Raw genomic sequence first — 26,569 nt, forward strand, 5'->3', positions numbered from 1 at the left:
ACACAGTGATTGAATCTGTGTCGGTATGAAGTCAGATCCCCTCCCTTTCCCCCTTCACAACAGAAACCTTCATATCCAGCCCCTGTACATGTGTGTGTGTGTGGCTCTCAACCATTCCTCCCTGACATTCCATTGCAGATGACGGATTGACTGCTGGGATACAGAAACAGAGAAAGTCAGTGGAATATTCTTTGGATCTGATCACTTTTTTCAACTTTAGATCAAACCTTCAGGGCTTTTCTTCTTTCAGACATTTGGCTGAAACTTCTGTTGGGAAACAGCATCATTACATAGACTCCGCTACTGAAACATCCAATTCCTTTTGGGATTTTTTAATCCTTCAGGGACTAAAAAATCCCAGGCAGTGGACACTAGAACATTCTAAACAAAAGGGTGAGTACAAATTTAACATGCTAAAGTGTGAAATGTTTCATGGGACCAGCATCAGGTGCAGTGCTTTGTCTTTTTTGTGTGCTGTGATGACTGACAGGAGTGGGATTGTCGGGTGTTTTCAAGAGAGATGGGTGACTTAATGATGCTCTAGTATAACATAAAAAGACAAATGGGACTCTAGTGGACATGCTGACCATAATTACCTAACAGACATTGAAATATGACTTTGCACATCCTCCAAAATGACTATAATTGTAATGTAGTAGGAAAGGGGTCGGTAATTAATCATGCTTGACCTCAGCTTCTGCAAAGTGTCGCTGTGTCACAAGTAGCTCTTGGGTGGAAAATAATAGGATGATTTTCCTAGAAAACTCTCGGAGGAAACAAGATGTGTGTTTGTGGTTCAAGCTGAATTTTTTTTCAGTGGCAGTCGAAAATATGCCAAGCTGCTTATGGATGGTGAAATATAAAGAGGGACTATTCACAAGTTAAACAACTGAAACTTCTCACTGGAGCACATAGAAGCGTTCATAATGAATCATAATGTTCATAATGAAGGTGAAGGTAAAAACATTGAGTCGGAGGAAGACTAGACATCCAAAAACATTAAATCAAATGACATATTATTATATACTATAAATAAGGGATACACCGTTTTCTTATTGCTGAAGTGCACAACTTTATAAGTGAATGCTGAAAATTATGCTAACAACAACCTGTGCAAAACAGGTAGAAAAAGTATACCATAAAGAAACATTTCTTTGTTCAAACGACTCAGCCTCAGTGCCAGAAAGCCTCTGTGATGTCATTTGTAATCTGTATGAAGTGTGTCTGAAACCATATGGAGAGGATAAATCATATCCAAAGGCAATCAAGTTCAATGGGCTCTTAAAAGTTTTTACTTTTTAAATGTACGAATGTCTTTATGTTTTGCGTTTTCTGCTAAAGGACATTTCTGAAAAAATGTCCTTTGTTGTGGAAAGGTTTGCAAGTTTGATCTATATAAAGTGTTCTATGCCATTCGATTTGAGCATCTGGAGAGTATATTCCAGTCAGATCCATTTACTAAACATGTATTGTGGGAGGCCCTCACCTCTCCCTCTCCACCTTTTCTCTCTCTCTCTCACACACACACACACACACACACACACACACACACACACACGCACACGCACACACACACACACACACACACACACACACACACACACACACACACACACACACACACACACACACACACGCACACACGCTGCTTTCCTCAAACCCTACATCTACAACCATTGAGAGGGGTTGAAACTAACAGTGGAAGAAAGAGAAAACGGGAACGAGTCCAAAGAAAAGATTAAGGCAAGAGGCATGGGGAAAATAGGGGGAAAGGGGAACACTTTGGGGGTAGGGGGACATGAGGTTGAATTTCAGAAAGCACCATATTCATTTTTCATCAGATACAAGAAATGACTGTAAACCCATTGTATTGTGAACTAAACAGAATTATAGTACTTGTGTGATAACAGACTAGCATTTAACAGCATTTGCTTAACACATTTCTGTGTTTATTGTGTTTCTTCTCCGTTTCAGATCATTTAGTCTGAAAACAGAGCCCAACCAAGAGCTTTGGGAAACAGCATGATTAATACACACCCACTGACACACCATGTCATGCTTTTGTTGCTGCAGCTGGGACGTCCTAATAGGTTTCAGAAAGAGAGAGACAAAAAATATAGATTTATAGTTCATATAGAAATGTCTATGAAGGTCAATGACAAAATCTAAAACATGTGCCACATTCTAAAAAATGCATGTTGATTTCTTATGGTTCTTTAAAAAAAAATTATTTTCATTATCTTAATCATAATTTTCATCATCATTTTTATGTTTCCACAATGGATTTTTTAATTTAATGTAATTTAAAATGTAAATGTATCTTGAATCTATATACCATTTTACATCATGAAAGATTGTCAAATCTTACATCAAGAAAATGGCCAAATATTAATAATTAAACTCTGCTTCACCTTTCAGAGTTATTCTTTCCCTGTTATGCTGTAAAAGCCCTGTGACCTCTACAATGACAGACGTCCTGCAGCTCAGTACCAACAGTCTACAAGTGCCAGGTAACATTTCATTCAAGTTATTCTGTGGGATATGATACTTAAAATGAAGACTTGAAAATGAAAAACAAAAATCATATCTGTGTAATATAGGCTAGGGGAACCTAGGTTATAATAGTTGAACAAGTACTTTTGCAGTATACAACCAGAAGTTATATACAGCAGATTTGGAGTCCAAAATGTAAAGCTGAATTGAAACCTGTGATCATCCACACATTTCCACAGGAATTATGCTGTAATTCCTTTCTATGCCATCAACAATACTGGACCGGGGTGTGACCCTCTCTTATCTACGCTCTGCACTCTTGAGAATATCTGTACATGTCGATAACATTCCTGTCATACTCTTGAGTGAATTCCACCCATGTTTGAGTGTGTGCTCGTTTGAAAACATATTAGAGTGACCTTGCTGGAAGAGGTCAATCCATGTTGATAGCACTTGCCATGGAATTAATTTTGACCTGGAAAATGTCATACGCACACTTTTGACCGTGTTAGGAATTATGGAATGTTCGGAATTCTGCTCCTGAAATTCCTTGCTGCCAGTGTTGCCACAGATAGACACCACAAATCAAAGTCTTCATGCTGAGTGCACATGATGACACTGTTGAAGAGAACACATAATGCATATGACTTCTGTGTTAGATAAGGATGGAAAACAGCTTTCAAATGTATTTGAAATAATGAAATAATTGTCCAGGTTTTAAAGTCTATCATCTATTTTCTAAAGGCATGTTAATGATCTGATTTAAATGATTCGTCCCTGTATATGTTTCATTGAAGTTTTTAATCCAAATGTCAACTCGATCTTCCGGTGAAACTTCTCTCTGATGACGTAATGGTGGCATAAGTCCACAATCGACTAGAAGCTGAGATTCAGATCTGCCTCCAGCACATCTTAAAATCCAATCAATTGCTAATATAGAACCAAGTCCCTGCTCTACTTTTTTCAATAAGCCGTTTCACTTCGATGTACAGAGGGAAAGATCAGTTGCACTTTATTTTACAATACAGTGTACTTACCTATGGAAGTACTGGAAATTTAAGGTAATTTCATGGGTTAGGTTTAGAGGTAGATTCAGGGTTTGTACCTTACCCAGTAATTTAATTTAAGTTCTGGACTGGACTGTCACTACTTCTGTTTCATTGCAACTTTAAATACTTCTGAAATTTAAGTTATATGTATTTCTTTTATAAAGGTATTCAGCATATATACGGTGATATGAAATCTAAAATGGCCCACAGAATTTTTCCCAACAAAACCATCCATTGGAAATTCTGATGTCACTAAACACATGCCAGTTGGACTTAAAAGCTCAGGCCACCAATATGGAATTTTCCAGAAATTCCTGAATTCTCTTAATTGCTCAGTGTGTGTTTTTACATGCAGGGAGTCCTGCTCTTGTTTTTCCAGTTCAATCATTTAACTCATTTAAATATTTAATTCCTCCCTTTATCCCTCAATCAATCTTTTCATCTTGTCTTCTTCTTTTTCAGGTGAAGACAGATTAGCCTCCACATCTCCATCTGGTTCTCCATCTCCTTCCAGAAATGAGTGCAGTATCACTCCTCTTACTCCGTCTCCCTCTCCGGTAAGATCATGACAGACACAGTGCTGCACTCTCTTTAGCACTTTATAAGATAAACCTGGATTAAATGCCAAAATCAGATGCTTCAAACTACAGTAATGTTGAAAGAGGATGTGGTCCCACCAGAAGTATGCAATTATGCTTCTTTACTTAGCACTCAGTCAGTTGGTTGAAAACAGCACTATCATTAGCTCATCCTCCAGTTAAAGTGCACTGCAATCTGCGGTCACACAAAAATTTTTCCTTCGAAAGCCGACTTACTCCTGTATCATTTAAAGGTGAAGTGTGTCATTTCAGCACCACTAGAGTCACGAAAGCAAATTGCAAATATAATTTCAAGGTCTCTGTCTGCCGTTGGTTGGACAAACACATAGTCCCGCCTCAAACTCATGCCATTGTTGAGCCAATAGCCCTGCTCCAAATGGCACACTTAATACACTTGTGGTCTTGTGGACTTACAGAATGTGTAACTAGTACATCGGTTTTGCTGTTTTGGGCCATTGCGTTCATGTCTAAAAACATGGCGTCAAAAGAAGGTCAACTTTAAAAAACCTAGACCTTGCATTTTTTTCATGCATTGTTGTGCTTCTCGCAAATTTAAGCGCAAAATCGCATTAGGTGTGAATGTCCCCTTTTTTTCATTTAATTAAATTCACATTTATTTGTATAGGCCTAGTGCTTTTCACAATACACATAGTTTCAAAGCAGCTTTACAGAAAAGGCCATATTACAATTTACAGTGATCTGTTATCAGAGGTAACTGTCTAAGATATATATATATTTTAGAAACGACATATACAAAATCACAGTTAACACATTTAGCTAAAAATTTATTAATTTAAACAATGTAATAATTTAAGGCAACGATGAGCTCATTCCACTGCTCTCCATTGTTTTCCGATGTAAACACGTTGTACTGGCATCTTGTCTTTGCTCATGACACAGATTTCTAAATGCTTCTCAAACCTTGCTTTTTTTTTCGTCCCACTGTCCTGAGTCTTTTCCGCGTTTTTAAACACATACTTAAATCACCTCTAAATGGACTAAAAAATACTGCCATGAACATAAGCTGAAAGTGATACACGATACACTCCCTTCTTCTGATGTGTTTAGTCAATGTAACACTCGGGTCTGATCCAGAGATAAGAGGAGCGAGGGAGAAGGTGGAGTCAGTTACTCTCCGTACCAGGGATACTTGTTTTTTGTAAAGTCGCCCCTCTGAAAAAAATGTTAAGGCAATAGATTTATTTTCTTTCTGTCTACCTTGTTTTTTTCCCCTTCTTTCTCTCTGTAGAGGACAGAATTGAGACCGCATGTGGCTTGTCCATTTTCTGTGGTTGTCGCTATAGATTTTGGCACCACCTCCAGTGGCTATGCCTTCAGTTTCACAGAAGATCCTGAGACCATTCACATGATGAGGTACTTATATCTGTAACCTGAAGTTATTATAAGTTCTTATAACTCCCGCCCATTTCTTACCCTACATTTCTCCCTGTTTTTCTAACAGGCGGTGGGAGGGTGGCGACCCTGGTGTAGCCAATCAGAAGAGTCCAACCTGTCTGCTGTTGACCCCTGACCTCCGGTTCCACAGTTTTGGCTTTGCAGCTCGAGACAGCTACCATGACCTTGACCCAGAGGAGGCCGGGCATTGGCTCTACTTTGACAAATTCAAAATGAAAATCCACAGCACCAGTGTAAACACAAAATCTACTTTTTATTGACTGTGTTTTTTTTATAGTAGAATTTATTCAGGTAGAGTAAGTGCTCAGCTTAGGGGCATCAATCATTGTTGATAAGGTTTCACAACACTGTCTAAACTAGAAGAAGCTAGATCTACTATCTGTCTGAAGCAAAGCGTAAGGGGAGTGTATTATTTATGACACTTCTGTGAGCATTTCTGCAGCAGACTTTCTTGCTTTTCTATAGGATCTATCTATGGAGACTGAGCTGGAGTCAGTGAGTGGAAGAAGAGTTCGGGCCATCGAGGTGTTTTCTCATGCCTTGAGGTTCTTCAGAGAACATGCTTTAAAGGTGAACACACACACACACACACACACACACGAACACACACACACACACACACACACACACACACACACACACACACACACACACACACACACACACACACACACACACACACACACACACACACACACACACACAGAAAATGAGTAGCTACTGTAATAAGGTAACAAGCTTAACTAATCAGTAAGTAATATCAAATTTAGGAGTAAGATAGTTCCTTATTAGGAAATCAATAATTACTGAGTGATATTTGAGTCATTAATAACAATCAAATAACTATGACAAATTATAATGAATGAACAATTAATTACTAATCACAACATTAACGTGTCTGAGAAGTAACCAGTTGTCTGTTTTACTCTGTTTTATAAAATGCATCACTAAGTACTCAAGTGTTACATAGTCACTCTTTAAGAGCTACTAGTGATCTGGACCATTATTTATACATATTAAGTGGATTTTTTTTTTTTTTTTATAATGGTCAGGTTCACTAATATTTCCTGCAGAGTAATTAATAATTAATTGGTTCTTTATAATTTGTCATGTTAGTAAGTTGATAGTTATAAATGAGGCTTATCTCATTCAGCTATTATTGATTACCTAATAAGGAACTATCTCAGTCCTAAATGTGATATTATTAACTGATTAGATAAGCTTGCTTCCTTATTAGTTAACAGTAGTAGCTGAAGTGTTAATGTAGTACTACTCATTTATCCCGCATTACTTCCTGCATAGTTACCTATTAATAATTATTTATTCTTTGGCCCAACATGCTGGTATGAACTCTAGCATACCCATGACCCTACATAGGAGATAACTTTAGAGAATGGATGGATATTTATTATAGAATTTCTGAAAATATATTTTTAAATTTTATTTTATCAACAACAAAAATGTATATATAAATTTGTTGTACTTGACTTTTTGTATTTGACTAATTATTTGAACATTTTAATCTGTGAAACACATTTTTTCCATTGCTGTTGTTGTCTTGGTTATTCTTTCACTTATTTAGGCATTTGTTGTCTATTTTAGTTGTAAAATATAAATCTCCATCTAGGGCCAAATGTAAATCTCCATCTAGGGCCAGACTGAACATGAACCCCCAGTGCAATGTAGAGCAGTAGTGAGCTGTGGCTTTGGTCCAAATCTTTCAGGACGTACTTTTCCTTTACTCAAACAAGAACACATCCAGTCTCTGTGAGACCTCAGTGCAGGTCAGGGGAGGTGGAGGTTCTGGGCTAATCTTAAGTCAGTCTTGGCTGGACCCAAACCTTCTTCCTCCTGCTTCCTGGAGCCCCTGAAGGCTTGTGGGAAAACACTAACATGGAGATTTCTACCAAACCTCCGGCCATGCATCCTGAGTGTCTTGAGTCCGGCACATCACAGTAAATTTTAGAGCGGAACGGAAATAAGGGATGTCAATAACTAATGGAAGCATGAAAATGTTATCTGTGGAATGTAGTTTGGATAAGAGATTGAAAATGTAGTAACGTGTGTGTGTGTGTGTGTGTGTGTGTGTGTGTGTGTGTGTGTGTGTGTGTGTGTGTGTGTGTGTGTGTGTGTGTGTGTGTGTGTGTGTGTGTGTGTGCGCTTTTCAGGAGGTGAAGGACCAGTCCTCATCTGTGCTGGAAAGTACTGAAGTACGATGGGTCATCACTGTTCCTGCGGTGTGGCGGCAGCCAGCCAAGCAGTTCATGCGAGAAGCTGCATATTTGGTATTGTAGCATAAGTGATCTGAGATTAGTTTCCACTACATATATGAAAAATTACACATATTCAAATAGTAACTTCAGTTTAGAGTCCAATTCTTAAAACTAGTTGCTTACTGGCATGCATGTTACTAGGATATTGGCTGTTTATTAGTACTCATAAAGCACATATCAATGGCTTATTCTGCATGACCATATACATCCCTTAATCATACCCAATACCTAAACTTAACAACTACGTCACTAACTATTAATAAGCAATAATTAGGAGTTCATTGAGGCAAAAGTCATAGTTACTGTTAGTTAATAGTGTGAATTGGACCCTAAACTATGAAGTGCGACAATTCAAATACACACACTTTCTCTTCCTTCCTCTTACCTTTTCTTTCTCTTTTTCTTCTCTCATGCACACATACACAAATGCACACTCCCACATTGAATGTGATGTCCTTCAGCCCCCAAGTGCAGTTCAGGAAATGTGCGTTTATGAAAAGGAATGCAATAGTCACTGCACAGTGCACACATACAGTAAATGGGAATGTTGAACGACTTTATGAAAGACTGTATGAGTGGAGAGAAATAGTGTGCCAAGAGGGGACTATAACCTGATATCCATTACATATGTGTGTGTGTTTGCCTGTGTGAAATGTAGAGTATTGCAGACTTGTACATTTCCCTATGAGCAAAACACTAAGAAATCAATCACAGAGATGATTTTTACATATACAACAATCAACAGTGCGGAGATCGCCGTTAAAGAACAAAGACTGTCGATTTGATCACTACCAGCTGCTCAGACTCGAAGAACACTGAAATCCCCCCGCAGTTACAGAAAACCTAAACCAGCCAACAACTCTACATATTAAACAGGCCCATGTCAGACCTGTTCTTTTTCTAGTAGCCCTGGATCTTTCTCTCTCACTACCTTACTAGAGGTAAGGCAGGTTGAGGTTAATTTCCTCTTTGCAATGTCACAGAGGTTAAACAATGCAAGTGACTAGCACACAAACACAGGAAACCACGCCTGTCCCAGCCAAGCAAGAGAGGGGGAACGAGGCAGCCCACCACCTCCTATCATAACTCCATGACCAACTGGGGCAGTGTACTGACACTTTCTCAATATACTGAAATATAATTTCCATGTATTTTGGTTACCATGATACCAGTGCTCATTGTAGATTAAACATAGTGTTTATATTTTGTATAAACATTATGTTTACATTGGTAACATGGGGTGTAGTGGATGGGTGTTGCTATGGAGTTGTTAAGGTGTTGAACTGAGATTTCTTACTGAATTGCGTACTAAATTACCGTTGGCTAGAGTGTTCTGGGTGGTTGCTAGGGCATTGCTATGGTGTTTGACTGTCCCAAGTCAAAATAACTCAATGCACCATACAGTTCAACAGCACTGGTACTTTTCAGTTTGTATCAGTTTAAATGTCTTCATCCCAAGGCCGTCCCAGACTCTGTTGGTACCCTAGGCAAGATTTTACATAGTGCCCCCGCAAGGCAACTCTCCCCAGTTTTGCTAATGTCAAAACTAATATCTATGGTAATTACGCTGTCATGCATAATTAACAGATTATGCTGATGTATTATAATTACGTCATGACGCAGGCAGTGTTTAAATTAGTCCAACATATCGTTGTCAACTATTATGTTTGATTTTTTCATCGATGACAACATTGTTATCGTAAACATAATGTAATCTAAATTACTCGGATATTAATTGGCAGAAGCTCCATTTAAAATCACTAAAAAACTACCACTCATCTCAGTTTAATGCGATGTCACAAAGTTCCATTATAATCAATGAAGCTGTCTACACTGCACAATTAATCTGTTATTTACATTGTGTCTACACTTCGTTTGTTATAACGAGAGGATTTGCGAGCGTGACTCGGAGTCAGCACTGAACAGTTCAGCACTGGATTCTGAGTAACTTAAACACCTCTGATTGGTCATTGCATTTAAGAGATCTTCATTGCTCAACACTGCAAAAACACATAAATAAAAACCCTTTGGCGCTCTCCAAAGTGCAAACACAAATTCGCACTGGAGCCTTTGTCAAATCAGTTTCGCCAATAGGATATTATTTCAGTATCAAATGAGGATGCTCTTGCTTTTGTTTGAGGTTCCTTCGCCCCCTGTCATTTTGCGGCAGGCACCTGCCTATGTCGCCTATGCCACGGGCCGGCCCTGCTCCATACAAGGGATTTTCCAGTCACTTTTTCTGCATGTTACATTGTTACTTATAGCCTGACTACGTCAGACTTCCTACTTCCGCTAATTTCATTTCGCTCCTGTATTCAGTCTGAGATAGCGGCCTATCTTTCAGTTTTCCACCGGCCTTCGGACGGCCGGGCCAATCAACGAACAGAGGGCGGGCTGAGAGCCGTGAAGTAGGCGCTAAGCGCCGAGTTTTACATTGTATGTTAGAGAAATCAAAAACCGAAACGAGACACGGGAGCTCTGTTATGGAGAACCAGTGCCGCCGCTCCCACCACGCGCTGTGCGTAGGGAACCAAGAGCTGAGGAGGCACCCAAAAAATAGCGTTCCGGGAGTCTCCCGCATATTGATAGCGGCTCTCTGATGCCCGCGAATTAGTTAAAATCTCCTGAATCTAGAGCGATCGCGCCCACGAGACAGAGACTGTGCTCCAAACTGCGTAGCGCGTGCACGGCAGAGAGAGAGAGAAAGCAATAGAGGCGTGTACCCTTATGAAGCTTCTCGGGGTAGAGGGCATCATAAAGGAATTATGCTTAGGGCACCGAAATGGCTAGCAGCGGCACTGGCTGTGTTTAAAAGATCTAATCCTAAATTTGAGAGTTGGCTACAAATATTTTCTTGTTTCACTCTGTCAAAAATAAGTTTAGAGGCCGTGATTGTAACGTGGATGCGTAGATTAACGACGCATAATCTGCAAAAGTCGTTTACAGCCATGTTCACTCCGGTATTTCGCTCGCATCATCATGTGTTTACAGTGTAAGTTCGATCATAGATTTGAGTTCGATGCATGATGTCTGTGGTTCGATGCAGCTGTACAGGTACATAACATACGTCCTAACTATCTGATTGGCTTACGGGTAACCAATGATTTTAAACTTCAGACAATCGCCCCCTAGCGAGAGAGAAAACACTTCTCTATTATGCCATTCCAGACTCTGTCTACGAAGCAAAGTGGTATTACCAGGCTATATTACTTATGCCAGTAGTAGGTGGAAACAGGAGTGAATTTTTCAATTATTCATTAATTCAAAATATTAATGAATTCAGGAACAAAACAAATGACTGTCTATTCGAGAGTCATTAGATCATTCACTCAACTGATTTGCTAAAAAACTGATTCATTCAGGAACTAAACAAATTACTGTCTGTATGAGTGAGTCACTGAATTGTTCACTCAACCAGTTCATTTAAAACACTGATTCATTCAGGAATAAAACATGTGGCTGTCCTATACAAGTGAGTCAATGAAATATTAACTTAACTGATTAAAAAAAAATGCTGATTCACTCAGGAACTAAACACCACTCTGTGTGTTGCCTATAAACTGCTGATAAGTGTATATTACTCAATACGAACTCAATCGACTAATTAAGGCTCATGTTGTTTATCTTATTTTAGGCAGGTTTGGTGACTGCAGATTCTCCTGAACAGCTCCTCATAGCTCTTGAACCAGAGGCTGCATCCATCTACTGCAGGAAGCTCCGTCTACACCAGGTCATTGACCTCAGCCAACGGCCAGTAACCAATGGTTTAGATTTGGATGGCTCCCGCCCTTTCGATTCCAGTTTTAGGCAGGGTAACAACGTTTTTTTTCTTCTTCTTCTAAACCAATTAGCATTATACAATATCACTCGCTCTCAGATTGATACTGGGAAGGAGTCCAAACCTTTTGCTTTAGAGTGTATCACATTTCTCTATAAACATTAAATGGGAACCATGCTTAAAGCATGGGGATACAGGGCTGTCTTTCATCCCTTGAAAATAGAGTGCTGTTTTTGTTTTGTGTGGTTATTTGCGGGTGTATCCATTGAGGACAGTTAGATCGGGGTCAGATTGATCCAGAACCAAGTGGGTCTTAGTGACTATGAGAGCATATGGTTTGGATTAAGACAGCAAGAACGAGATGACATTTTCCCGTAGGTTAGAGTGTCCCCTGAGGTCACAGAGCTGAAAAAAACTCTTTGAAAGTTTGACAATGTTTTTGTTATCACTGCTTAAAAAAAGAAAAAGTGGGGTTCTTTTACAAACACTCTTTTCACATTTATATACAACAAAAAAGACAGCACCGTAGACACTATCATTCATTCCTGCTTTTACACTCAAACAAAATATACTTACACTTATACACACACATTTCACATTATAATTGAAACAAGGTGCTGCGAACCATGAGCTCACCCTCTTCTAGACTGCTTACACTAGTTTCCCTGGATAATTCATTTTTTCCTTTCATTCTTTCTTGCATTTTTGCTTGCTTGCTTATTCAAAGGGATGTGAGCGTACGTATGTAAATGTAATCTTCCAAAGCATGTTTTACAATTGGACAATGTTCATGTACACACAGAAATCAATGAACACAAAGCTTTGCCACTTTTATGTTCCAAGGGATTTTGTATTTATTTACACTAACAAGCCTGAACATTGTTAACTGAGACATTAAATAGTGAAACTAGCGGGTGTGAGAAGTCGGTTTTAAAGTGTGGGGTAGAAACTAGTCAAAATAAATTAAGTCCATCATTGTCTGTCCTCTCATCTTCTTAAGACAATATACACATTATTATTCACTGTCTCTGTTCTTTAGAAACCACATGGGTTTTAGAGTAATTAAAGTTCAAATCAGTATATTTGTACTTTTCCCTCTGTGTTTCAAATGCTGTTTCATATTGTAATGGTTTCCAGATTGTCTCCAAAGTGTAGTTAAGTTTCTCTTCTCGGTGTGTTTGCTGTAAGCTGTGGGAATGTTCAGCAGCATGTCTGTATTCTCTAGTGTTCACAGACTTTACCTGAAAAGAAAAAGTTTGAAGTAATGCATTCAATAAAAAGAGTTCTTCAGGAAATATGGCAATCAGAATAGCCGGGTTACCCCGAAAGTGAAGCAGATCATTCATTCACTAAAAGCACCCACTATAAAACTGCAGCCATGAAACAAGCTTGTTTAATTAGGTATGAGCAAGATTTGAAGTAAATTGTGCTCACATCTCGACGGCATGTTTTAAAAACGAATGCTTTAGGTTCATTAAACCAAGGTCTGTTTAGCAGGCTGCCATATTATTGATCAAGGTCTCTGCAATCTCTCCCTCTCTGTTTTGTTCTCTCCGTGAGTTGTATTGATTCTAATGTGATAAGGCTTTGATTAATGATGCCCATGTGTGAGGGATTCATAGACTAAAGGAAGTCAATGTTTGTTTCAGCCCGTGAGCAGCTCCGCAGAGCCAGACATAGCCGAACTTTTCTGGTGGAGAGTGGTACTGGAGAATTGTGGTCTGAGATGCAGACAGGTAAGAGATGAAGACACACACGCACACACGCACACACACACACACACACACACACGCACATTTAGCTATAAAACTGAGGACATACAATATACTTCTATTCTTTAAAGTTATGGAAATGGAAATGGCGGCAATAAATAAATAAATGACACAGTAATTCTGTCCTCAGACACACAAATTATATTGGAAACTGACACCCTGTTGCCTGTTGTCCATAGAGTGCTGACACCGTAACAAATTAAACATGAAGATGCTTTAATAAAGAGATAAATATATGTAACCGGCAGAGTAACTGCTGTATTAAGTTTGTCCTTGTTCTCCCACCGTAGCCCTCTTCCCCTCAGCCACGCCCTCTAGTTAGCTTGTAAGTGGCTAGTCATGCATTAGCGTCAATGGCATTTTGTATAAAACCAGCACATCGGGTGGAAAACTAAGATTCCCTCGGCTCGTACACCTTTACACTGTGTTCACTGTGCTGTCGCCTATGAAAGACGCTTCCGGGTAGCATATTGTTGGTCTACCGAAGGTCTTGGGTGGAAAACGCTGTGCGCGCGTGGTCTGTCATGTCTATTGGAAGACGTGTGGAGGTTCGCATACGGGGGAAGTAACCAGGGAGCCCCATTTCCGTTTGTGTTCAGTGTTGTATTCTTAGAGAAAGATTGTCACTGCTGCTTTGCCTCCTGTAAATTTAATGTGATTGTAGCTTTTGCTTTATTTTGGTTCTTTTTTATTTTATTTGTTTTTGTGCGTATCTGTAATAGGTGTGGTATTGGCTGCCCCAGTAGCTTGCTGTGGTATGGTGGTAAGGCTAACATTTAGCTTTGCTTATTCCGGATCTAGCCAGTTAGTCTGATAGTAACACCAATCTTTCCTTCTCTTCTCCGGAGAACCAGTGTTGGAGCTGTTCGTGGGGCAGGTCGCTGGATTTGAGTCCTCCTCTCCTCGCACACAGTATTTGTAGTGGTAACGTGCACCTCACTATTTGCAGTGATCACACTTTGTAGTTCCTGTGCCTATGAGTGTGTGTGCGTGTCTGTGTGAATAGGCAACAGAATCAGCAGCACGGGTGGTGTGTCGGTTTCACTTCTCTTCCAGGACAGGTAACCTCTCCTGAACAGCTGCTCCATTTTAAACCATTATTTGTCTGTACTTTGATATTCCTGGTGGCAGCCACTACCCTCCTCTGGCTGGCCTATGGGGCCTAAGCTGTATCGCCTCGCATCATTTTGAGAAATAAACCCCAGACTGTTTTTACTGGATTATTTAATAATAAATATTTTCATACTTTTATACTGAAATACCACGTCTCTGTCATTACTTTAGTATCTGTGCGTAAGAGCCCTCTTGTCTAAATCAAGGTGCTGGAGGTCTAGTTAAAAGACATCTTGGCGTGAAAGGCCCCAGGTGGCGTAGTCGAGCACCCTAGAGTCAATACCTTTGTCATTTGATCTCCGTAGGTCACAATCTGGCGCAGTCGGCAGGGTTAGTTTACAGAGACGTGGGTTTCACTTGGTCGTTTTGTTTTTCCATATTTTTATTTGTTGTTGTGATAGAGGCAAAGCAGCAGCTGGCACATCGGGGGATTTGACAACTCTACCTGGAGGCACCGCATCCTCTTGTGTCCACCCCCGGAGTAACCTAGCCCTCCTGTTTCAGCTATGGCTGAAGAGTTACAGGAACTGAGGGAGCAGGTGCGGCAGCTTCAAGTGGACAAGGAGCGATTGTTGTATCTCCCTAGAGAAAGGAAATGTCCTGTGTTCAGGGGCAGATCAGGTGTTGCTATTGACGAATGGGTGGAAGAAGTGAATGCTTGTGTGCGTGCTAGACATTTGAGTTCACGTGACCAGGCCTATTTTATGTTTGATCATTTGGATGGTGAAGCAAAGGATGAGATACGCTATAGGCCTAGGGAAGAGAGGGAAAACCCTGAGCGAATTATATCCGCCCTTAAAGACCTTTATGGATGTTCAACATCTTATGTTGCCTTACAAGAGCAGTTTTTCTCCCGGAAACAACTAGATGGGGAGTCCCTACAGGAGTATTCTCACGCTCTTCTCTCTTTAATGGATAAGGTTAAACAAACTTCCCCTGAATCAGTGCCCCAATCTGATTTGCTGCTGCGTGATCAGTTTGTAGAGCATGTCATTGACTCTGATCTCCGTAGAGAATTGAAGCGGTTGGTACGTCAGACCCCAGGGCTGTCTATGTTGGAGGTGCGGGCTGCAGCCATTCGGTGGGAGCGGGAAGGTAGGCCCAGTGATGTCACCCGAGGTAGAAGTTATTCAGTCCCTTCTCTCTGTGCTATGCAGACCTCTAGGGGCCAGTATATTCCCTCTTCCCCTGTGAACCCAGCTAGTTCCGAATTGGCAGAATTGAGAGCGATGTTATTGAAACAACAGGAACAGATTAATCTATTAACTAGAAGTTTGACTGTTTTGCAGGGGCCTGTAGGCCAGGTTAGGTCCAGCCGCCCTTCCCCTGTCATCTGTAGGCGATGTCAAAAACCCGGTCACTATGCAAGAGAGTGTGACAATGAGCGAGTAACTTCAGCCCAGCCCTTAGCTCCTCGTCATCGTCAGGCTGACTCCATTCCCCCTTCTCAGATGTCGGAAAACTAGCTCCCTCCAATGTGCAGAGCCACACGTTGGGTGGGGGCAGTATGGGCTCCCAGCGTCAAACCCCGGCACGCCATATTGTGTCATCTCTTGTTGGACAGTGTCCCAAGGTAGCTGTTAGGGTAGGGGGAGTAAATGTTAACTGTTTATTGGATACAGGGTCCATGGTGTCCACTATGGTAGAAAGTTTCTTTTTAGATAATTTTCAAGACCAGCTCCAGCATTGTCATTGGTTGCAGCTTCGCGCTGCAAATGGTTTAGAAATACCCTACACAGGTTATGCAGAGTTAACCGTCGAGTTGCTGGGAAGGGTAATTCCCTATCGTGGCTGGTTGGTAGTCAAGGATCCCCCAGGTCAGTCTCTTCCATCTGCAGTGCCCGGTGTGTTGGGAATGAATATAATTCGAGAATGCTATGATGAGCTATTTGGTCAGCATGGACCTGCTCTGTTTGATCTCCCACCGGTGGTTCACGCTTCACCTCCATGGCAGAGAGCCCTGCAGCATTGCCACTTAGCCCAGTTCAATTTCCCTGGAACTAAGACAGGGGTTGTTAAAGTTCGGGGTCGGAGGCCCATCCATATACCTGGGGGTACTGTTAAGTTGGTGCCTGCCACCTGCTCTCCCCAGTTTTGTAACGCCCCTGCGGTTCTTCTTGAACCATCTACCAATTCGTTACCAGAGGGTCTTCTTGTTTCACCTGCCCTAGTTCATGTAGAGCGAGGTACAGCTTTTATTCCCATTATTAATGTTGGATTTACCCGTGCTACCCTTTACCCCCGTAGTTTAATAGGAGTGGTGGCCCATGTCACAGTCGAAAGCCTCCCTACAGGCATTACTGAGGTTGTTCAGGGAACTAATACTGTTACGGCCACCCTTAACGCTCACACTGGGCAGGTTGATAGTGTGAAGGAGCAGATTCAGGCTATGGATCTATCCGTGCTCTCAGAGTCTGAACAAGAACACGTGAGGGCCTTCCTGTTGAAGCATGAGTCAGTTTTTTCAGCTTTTGAGGGTGATCTTGGCTGTACCGACTTGCTGTCACATGACATTCCCTTGTTAGATGAGCAGCCTGTTAGGCAGAGGTATAGACGTCTCCCCCCTTCGGACTATGATGCTGTGAAGGCCCACTTACAGCAGCTTTTAGACAGTCAGGTCATCCGGGAAAGTAGTAGCCCCTATGCCTCTCCCATTGTCCTGGTAAGGAAGAGGGACGGCAGCCTTCGTATGTGTGTGGATTACCGACAACTCAATCGCAAGACACGGAGGGATGCCTTTCCACTTCCCCGCATAGAGGAGTCCTTAGATGCATTGTCTGGGGCACAGTGGTTTTCCACGCTGGATTTAACTAGTGGTTATAACCAGGTACCAGTGACTGAGAAAGACCGCCCAAAGACCGCTTTTTGCACGCCCTTTGGGCTATTTGAGTTCAACCGAATGCCTTTTGGGCTGTGCAATGCTCCAGGCACTTTCCAGCGGTTAATGGAGAGGATGTTTGGAGCCCAAAACTGTCAGTCCCTCTTGTTGTACCTGGATGACATCATTGTGTTCTCGTCTAGCGTGGATGACCACATGACCCGTCTAGACCTGGTGTTGAGTCGACTCCAGAAAGAAGGATTGAAGGCGAAACTGGAGAAATGTTGTTTCTTTAGGAAGGAGGTCCAGTATCTGGGCCATTTAATCTCTCAGGAAGGTGTGTCTACGGATCCAGCCAAGGTGTCTGCCGTTGCGAACTGGCCCCATCCTACCAATGTCTCAGAGTTGAGGTCCTTTCTCGGATTTGCAAGTTACTATAGGCGGTTTGTTGAGGGATTTTCAAAACTAGCAGCTCCATTACATCGTCTGGTAGCTGAACTGGCAGGGACTAAGATGAGAAAGGGCCATGGACCACAGCTGGATGGAGCCTGGACAGACTCTTCCGAGCAGAGTTTCCAGGAGTTGAAGAGGAGGTTAGTGAATTCACCTACTTTGGCTTTTGCTAATTTCACTCTCCCCTTCATCCTTGAGGTGGACGCCAGCCATATTGGTCTTGGAGCAGTGCTTTCGCAAGAACAGGATGGGAAAGTTCGCCCAATTGCCTATGCCAGCCGGAGTCTTAGCCCTGCCGAGAAGAACTATAGTTCCATGAAGCTGGAATTCCTGGGCATGAAATGGGCCATGACAGAGAAGTTCCGGGAGTACTTGTGGGGCCAACAGTGTACAGTCTGGACAGATAACAACCCTTTGAGCCATCTGGATACAGCTAAGTTGGGCGCGACCGAACAGCGATGGGTAGCTGAGTTGTGTGCGTACAATTACACCATTCGCTACCGTTCTGGTCGCTCAAATAAGAATGCAGACTCTCTGTCCAGACAGCCCCCTGCAGAATGCCCCAACCCTGTTTCAGGGCCATCGGCTACAGGAACTGCTCTACCGGTGCTCGTGCAACAAGCTGCCCGACGAGAGGGGTGTCTTCAGGTGACCCAAGAGACCATGTCTGTCTTTCCTTCTCATAATGCTGAGGACCTGAAGGCTCTGCAAGAGGCGGATCCCACTATCAGTGCTTTCCTCCCATTCTGGCGGGTACAGCGACCACCTAACTCTACAGCCCGGGAACGTCTGCCTGGACCAACTAAGGTACTATTTCGCCACTGGGATCGCATGGTGGAAACCGCTGGTTTGCTGTACCGCCGAATTCACCGGCCTGACGGGGGTGAGGAAGTTTATCAACTCCTGCTACCAGGATGCCTAAAGGGCGAAGTGCTGAAGCAGCTCCACGATGAACACGGTCATCAGGGCATTGAGCGTACCTCTGAGTTAGTGCGGCAGAGGTGCTATTGGCCAGGGATGAGGGACGACATTAAACAGTGGTGCCTAGACTGTGTGAGATGTACCCTCGCAAAGTCCGCTCACCCCAAGCCCTATGCGCCCATGGGACACCTGCTGGCGTCTCGTCCCAACCAGATCCTAGCAGTGGACTTCACCTTTCTGGAACCTTCCAGAGATAATAAAGAACAGGTTTTAATTATAACTGATGTGTTTTCTAAATTCACACAGGCGGTGCCTACCCGGGATCAGAAGGCGGCGACTGTGGCCAACGTGCTGGTCCGGGAGTGGTTCTTCCGGTACGGGGTCCCTGCTCGTCTCCACTCTGACCAAGGCCGCAGTTTTGAGAGTGCTGTTATTTATCAGCTGTGCAGCCTATACGGGGTCCAAAAGACCCGGACAACACCCTACCATCCGCAGGGAAATGGCCAGTGTGAGCGGTTTAATCGCACAATGCACGATCTGTTGCGAACGCTCTCGGCTGAGCAGAAGAGCCGCTGGCCTGAGTATCTACCTCAGTTGGTGTTCAGCTATAACACCACCATCCACCAGTCAACGGGTGAGTCCCCACATTTTATAATGTTTGGTCAGGAGCCTCAACTACCTGTTGATTTCCTTTTGGGCAGAGTACCAGAACCGGAAGGTGGCAGAGTGAGTGAGTGGGTGCAGGAACATCAGAGACGTCTAACTGTGGCCTTTCATGGTGCCAGGGAACGGTTGCAGGCGGCTGCCGCACGGAGGAAGGAACGGCATGACCGAGGAGCCCATAATGTGCCATTGGAGGTGGGGCAGTTCGTTTATCTCCGGGACCATGGAGTGAGAGGGCGCACCAAGATCCAGGATGCCTGGAGCCCAACCCTACATCAAGTGGTCCGAGCCCCACCCCCTGGTGGTGTGGTATACTCCGTAGCCCCCATACATGACCGCAACGTGAGTCGGCAAGTACATCGAATGATGCTGAAGCTTGCCCGTCAAAATCACTGTCCGGAGCCTTCCGGCGTACCCTTGGAGCCTACGACATCAGCTGATCATGAGACCGAAGATGATCACGCTGGTCAGTGGGTCGTGGTGAGAGCACCCGGAATCCAGACACAGCCTGTCCATCTCGACCTTGTTGCCTCTCCCCCTGAATTGTCTGGTCCAGCCAGTCCCTTGGTGCAAGTCGAACTGCCTGCCCTGGTTCCAGTGACTCCTATAGTAGCTAGCCCCGATCACGGTGTCCTAGCTCCCCGTAGAACCTCCCGGACCACCGCCGGAAGACATGGAAATCTCCATAACCTCCCAGTGTCAGTGGTGAGTAGGGCAGACGGGGCTACGAACTCCCAGGTACCTGGCTCTAGCAGTAGGGTGACGGCAGCTTTCAGACCCTGGTGTTAGTAGAAAGTTATTTGTTTTATTTATGGTTATACACTTTGTGTGCTTTCTTTTTATTTATCTGCGGGACGCCGATAAAGAATGGGGGGGTAGAATGTAACCGGCAGAGTAACTGCTGTATTAAGTTTGTCCTTGTTCTCCCACCGTAGCCCTCTTCCCCTCAGCCACGCCCTCTAGTTAGCTTGTAAGTGGCTAGTCATGCATTAGCGTCAATGGCATTTTGTATAAAACCAGCACATCGGGTGGAAAACTAAGATTCCCTCGGCTCGTACACCTTTACACTGTGTTCACTGTGCTGTCGCCTATGAAAGACGCTTCCGGGTAGCATATTGTTGGTCTACCGAAGGTCTTGGGTGGAAAACGCTGTGCGCGCGTGGTCTGTCATGTCTATTGGAAGACGTGTGGAGGTTCGCATACGGGGGAAGTAACCAGGGAGCCCCATTTCCGTTTGTGTTCAGTGTTGTATTCTTAGAGAAAGATTGTCACTGCTGCTTTGCCTCCTGTAAATTTAATGTGATTGTAGCTTTTGCTTTATTTTGGTTCTTTTTTATTTTATTTGTTTTTGTGCGTATCTGTAATAGGTGTGGTATTGGCTGCCCCAGTAGCTTGCTGTGGTATGGTGGTAAGGCTAACATTTAGCTTTGCTTATTCCGGATCTAGCCAGTTAGTCTGATAGTAACACCAATCTTTCCTTCTCTTCTCCGGAGAACCAGTGTTGGAGCTGTTCGTGGGGCAGGTCGCTGGATTTGAGTCCTCCTCTCCTCGCACACAGTATTTGTAGTGGTAACGTGCACCTCACTATTTGCAGTGATCACACTTTGTAGTTCCTGTGCCTATGAGTGTGTGTGCGTGTCTGTGTGAATAGGCAACAGAATCAGCAGCACGGGTGGTGTGTCGGTTTCACTTCTCTTCCAGGACAGGTAACCTCTCCTGAACAGCTGCTCCATTTTAAACCATTATTTGTCTGTACTTTGATATTCCTGGTGGCAGCCACTACCCTCCTCTGGCTGGCCTATGGGGCCTAAGCTGTATCGCCTCGCATCATTTTGAGAAATAAACCCCAGACTGTTTTTACTGGATTATTTAATAATAAATATTTTCATACTTTTATACTGAAATACCACGTCTCTGTCATTACTTTAGTATCTGTGCGTAAGAGCCCTCTTGTCTAAATCAAGGTGCTGGAGGTCTAGTTAAAAGACATCTTGGCGTGAAAGGCCCCAGGTGGCGTAGTCGAGCACCCTAGAGTCAATACCTTTGTCATTTGATCTCCGTAGGTCACATATATATTTTTGTGATTCTTTGATCATAATACCAGTAAACACAAATAGACCATAACAATACTTTCCAGATAAATGCACTACTTTTTTTTCTTTCCGTTTTCATGTAAGAAGGAAACTTCTTAAAACATAAGTTCCCCTAGCCACACTTTCTTGTTCCTTATGTGCATATAATATTGCATATATGGAAGAGAGACCCTCATTATGGAGCAATCATTGGTATGTTATTACTGGCTGCACAGTCTGAGCGCATGGCTGCAGTGTGTGTGCATGCAGCTCTCTCTGCATGACTGGCACAATGACAAGGTGCAGGGTCAAAATAATCAGATCTTTAGCTCCAGATGTTTCCTGGAGGGAGGGAGGGAGGGAGGGAGGGAGAGAGAGAGAGAGAGAGAGAGAGAGAGAGAGAGAGAGAGAGAGAGAGAGAGAGAGAGAAGAGAGAGAGAGAGAGAGAGAGAGAGAGAGAGAGAGAGAGAGAGAGAGAAGAGAGAGAGATAGAGAGAGAGGGGGGGGGGGGGGATCGAGAAGGAGAGTTTATTGTCATCCAACTCATACACTACTAAAAATACAGATCTCCTTCATTTTCTCATTTCGTGCTGTTCTTAATAGTGCGCACATGCTTATAGATTCACAAAGAGGAGGCCATTTTCCATGAAACTGAGTTATTACAACACTGTTAGAACAGGGTGTTATTGTTGCTTCAAAAATCCTGTAACAATTATTAAGCAGGTAACGAGACAGACTAAGGTCATGATTACATAACCATGTGTATTCTCGAAGGTGATCGGTACATTGTGGCAGACTGTGGCGGTGGGACGGTGGATCTGACGGTGCATCAGATTGAGCAGCCACAGGGCACACTAAAGGAGCTTTACAAAGCCTCAGGTTAGTTGAGGACCAAAACCAACTCCTTCATCTTCAGCTCAAAGATCTTCAATACTAGAGTGAAATGATAGGGCCTTGCTGAAGTGAACAGTCATGATTGACCATTTCAATAACTGTTGTACATGATTTTAGGACATGTTCTTGGATCAATGGCCCTGTCTCAAATTGCACCTTAAACCAATGTCTTCCGAGTCCACACTTAGGGGATATAGTGCTGAATGCATGGTGGTGTTTTCTATGAGTCTATGAGACACATCAAGGATGCTCGTAAGCAGGGTAGGGTGGGGAGGAGGGGTCCAATCCTGCGCATGGTGGGCCACCTTCCAGCAGAGGGCAAATCGGATGTGAACATCCATATGCCCAACTCACTCCTAAGGGGAAAGCCCTTGTAGTGGGGACTTTGAAGGAAGCAGAGCACTTGTGTGTCGTAATGAAGCCGTTTGGAATGCACTTGGCAACGGGAGCAATGAAAGACTACGTCATTTCCTCATTAGCTTCACATGGAATGTTGACACGACAATGCTAGGCAATGACAACATGAATGTCTTATTATTTCTGTTAAACTGATACAAATAAATGTAGGCCTACATTTATAATGAAGTTGTTAATATGCTTTATATGTGTGTGTTCCCAATCTACTCTTAACTTTATAAGTTAAAAGGGACATGACACACACAGTTTCTGCCAATCTCATGTTAATCTTGAGTAGAGTCTTTAGTTTTAACAGATTTATAAAATACAAATACGCTGCCGATGGCTTGCGTAACCATGAAGGGGTGAATTTGGCACAGAAAAACTCTGTCATACGGCCAACTCATTTTTTTAAACTTTGGCCATGTTTAGTATGAGAATCCAACTCTGTAACAGTGTAAATAAGTCAGAATGCATGAAATAGCATTGGACATCCCCTTTAAGCATTAAACACATAAGGCATTAAACACACTTCTTACCTATGAAACTTTTTTTAAACAATATGAAATGCATGACGGAAATGTGTGTGATACATCACAACAAATCAACTTGAATTGTTCTGTTTACGTTAACTCCAACTCTCCCGTCATATCTAGATTTAAAATGAATCTTAAAATGAATCGCGAGGACTAGTAAACCCTGTTAAACGATTAAATTACTTTCTTGAAGTGACCATCGCATGTTCCCTTCACTAACAGACGTGTGGAAGGGCCCATCATGAAGGGATTCAGTTGTTCACTTTTGTTTGTAACACCCCTACAAATGGAGTCCCCTTCCCGAAGTTCCCTTCAAAGGTGCAAAAAAGCTGTTTTTTGAATTCGCCCAGAGCTTAGCTCCAGCCCGAATTAAACACACCGGAACCAGATAATCAATGTCTTCAGGATCTATAGAAACTTCCAGGCTGGTGTGTTGGAGCTAAACCCTGGCTGCATTCAAAGTGGTCCTCCAAGATCAGGGTTTGACACCCCTGCTTTAAGGGAACGAGAAGGGTTAGGCTTAGTGCTCTGGAGTTGGGGTTCAAACTATATTCTGATCAAGGGAAATTACTTGAATGTTTTCCAAAACCAACAAATCCAGGAGCACATCCTACTAGCCAAAATATTTATCACTAATGATGGAATTTAATCAAAGCTGGTCAAACTTGATTGTTCACTTCAGCCATGCTCTGTCATTTCACTCCAATCCTGAAAAAGATCAGATGCTGAAGGTTGTCTTGATTGATCACGGTTATTTCAATAGTTTAGGACCTGAAGAAAAATGTGGTCAACATACAAATCAAGTGGCATGTAACCTAAACCTAAATGGTACATGTCTCTCTTTCAGGGGGTCCTTATGGAGCAGTTGGAGTGGATCTTGCCTTTGAGGCTATGTTGTGCCAGATCTTTGGGGCTGACTTCATTGAGAGTTTTAAAGCAAAACGTCCAGCAGCTTGGGTAGACCTCACCATTGCATTTGAAGCCCGTAAGCGGACAGCGACCCCTGGCCGGACCAACTCATTAAACATCTTACTGCCCTTCTCTTTCATTGACTTCTACAAACGACACCGGGGGCAGAGTGTGGAGACTGCCCTGCGCAAGAGCAAGTAAGTCTGACTCACTGAGAACTTTATTTGCTAAATTATGTCTTTTAAAGTGTGAGTGTTTATGTTTTAACTTTGTGTTATGTTTCTGTCAGTATGAATTTTATAAAGTGGTCATCTCAAGGGATGCTGAGATTCTCTGCAGAGGCCATGAATGAGCTTTTTCAGCCGACCATCAACAACATCATAAAACATATTGGTAAAAGACGTCTCTCAAACAAACACTAGGCCAGGGATCGGTATTTAATTCTCTGATATCTTATCGATTTCTCTCATCCTACCAGAGAACCTGATGCAGAAGGAAGAAGTAAAGGGTGTGCGTTTTCTCTTCTTGGTTGGAGGTTTCGCAGAGTCGCCCATGCTTCAACGCGCAGTCCAGAACGCACTTGGGCGGAACTGCCGTATCATAATTCCACATGACGTAGGTCTGACCATCCTGAAGGGTGCAGTCCTGTTTGGACTAGACCCCACTGTTGTCCGTGTACGCCGTTGCCCGTTAACTTACGGTGTTGGAGTTTTGAACCGCTTTGTTGAAGGTCGACACCCTCGTGACAAGCTACTCATTAAAGATGGCCGAGAATGGTGCACTGACATCCTGGACCGCTTTGTTAGTGTTGATCAATCGGTGGCTTTGGGTGAGGTGGTGAGGCGGAGCTACACTCCAGCAAGAATAGGACAAAGGAAGATCATAATCAACATCTACTGCAGCGACACTGATGAAATAACCTACATTACTGACCTCGGGGTGAGGAAGTGTGGTGACATCACGCTAGACCTGCTTGAGTCGGGGGCAGCGGCAGCAAATGCTGGTGAAAACGATAAAGGATCCGCACGTAGGGAGATTCGCACTACCATGCAGTTTGGAGACACTGAGATCAAAGTCACAGCTGTTGATGTGGCAACCGGCCGACTGGTGCGGGCATCAATTGACTTCCTGTCCAACTGATCTTACTATGCTGTTTCTGGAGAGAACTGGAATTTGTAGAATGAGAGGGACATTTAACGACAACTAATCTCATCAAAAAAAGATCTCAAATAACAGCTTTGAGTTTCAACATCTGGATACTTAAGGACTGCTGATGTAAAAACTGAAGGCTGAATGATGAACTGAAATGTTATTTTTATCGTGCAAAACACCAGCTGAGTAGTCTCTATATGTGTACTGTAAGCTTTGGAGAATTGTGAGTAATGAAAATCTTAATTATGTCAAGAGCAACAGACTATTTTAATTAGACCTTCAATGAGTAAAACATAACGGGAAATGCATTTACAGTTATCAAACAGGCTTCCATTTTTGGCATAATTTCTGTAAATGCATTTCCGGTCAAATAGAGGAAGTAGTTCCAATTTTGTTATTGCTTGTGGTGTTTACCAGCATGTCACGCATACAGTGAACAGACATATTATTTTAAGTTTGCACACTTCATATTTAAATTGATTTATCAAATAAAGCCACTTAATTTTTATTTTTGTAAACATACTCTATACCTAAAAATTATTCATTTTAAACTATGTATTAAGACAGATCTCGTGTTTATAAATTGTGGTTGCGCCACCTGGAGGTAAGAAGAGGAAGTAATCATTTGGAATGATGTTAAGGAGTTTTTTTTAGCAGAGAAATAGTTTAGTTTTCTGATTTCCTAGGTACAAAACAGGTAGTTACATTTTCAAATGCGATTTGTAGACATTTTATTTCCTGCCTGCTTGTAATTGTACTTCTACTTATTTGCTCCATGAAAAATCTTTTAAGAGACATTTAGGTTGTTCTTCCAGAACAATTAAAATGGCTAAAGTCAATGAAACACTACCTCTTAAGACTTTAAATTAATCCAGGTCTAAACATTTAAGCCTGTCTATAAGTTTCTTTTTTTCTTTTATACGTGCCTGGTATTAACTTTAAATTATAACATTTATTCAATGCCATTTGAAATATTATTCTTTAATCTTTTATGTAAAAGCAATGTTGTTGGCTTTTCATCTATCAGGAGGTAAGAAAACCAAAGGAATTGTACTTTTTTCCCCACAAACTTCAAAGATGTTAAATTTCCTTTCAAATATGCTGAACATCAGTTTGACTTAAGGGGATCAAGCTAGGGGTTAAATCACAACACAATGTCAGAATAAAGTCCTAAAACTTTGACTTTAGTTTGATACTTACTATGAAACTGTTGGTATACTAATCACAATGACTAAAAATAAAGTTATTTTTCTTTAAATGTT

The 26,569-nt window shown here is 42.4% G+C and overlaps 1 protein-coding gene across 1 annotated transcript; it reads left to right on the forward strand.

Moving 5' to 3' along the window:
- hspa12b (heat shock protein 12B) lies at nucleotides 1-26,569 on the forward strand. The gene is made up of 13 exons (XM_079605097.1): nucleotides 1-393; nucleotides 2,419-2,510; nucleotides 4,005-4,099; nucleotides 5,391-5,515; nucleotides 5,604-5,790; nucleotides 6,023-6,127; nucleotides 7,726-7,842; nucleotides 11,465-11,642; nucleotides 13,258-13,344; nucleotides 22,195-22,299; nucleotides 24,094-24,352; nucleotides 24,445-24,548; nucleotides 24,634-26,569. Exons 2-13 carry the CDS (start codon nucleotides 2,465-2,467, stop codon nucleotides 25,293-25,295), a joined length of 2,070 nt encoding a protein of 689 aa, XP_079461223.1. The 5' UTR covers nucleotides 1-393; nucleotides 2,419-2,464; the 3' UTR covers nucleotides 25,296-26,569.

Source organism: Phoxinus phoxinus, assembly GCF_949152265.1.
Source record: "Phoxinus phoxinus genome assembly, chromosome: 2".
NCBI classification, from domain to species: Eukaryota; Metazoa; Chordata; class Actinopteri; order Cypriniformes; family Leuciscidae; genus Phoxinus; species Phoxinus phoxinus.

Bases quoted from the DNA above. Each gene is read 5' to 3' on its own strand.
- hspa12b (XM_079605097.1), top strand. From the start codon at position 2,465: ATGACAGACGTCCTGCAGCTCAGTACCAACAGTCTACAAGTGCCAG. The intron at 4,100-5,390 runs GTAAGATCATGA...TTCTCTCTGTAG, and splicing joins TTACTCCGTCTCCCTCTCCG to AGGACAGAATTGAGACCGCA. The intron at 11,643-13,257 runs GTAACAACGTTT...TGTTTGTTTCAG, and splicing joins CGATTCCAGTTTTAGGCAGG to CCCGTGAGCAGCTCCGCAGA.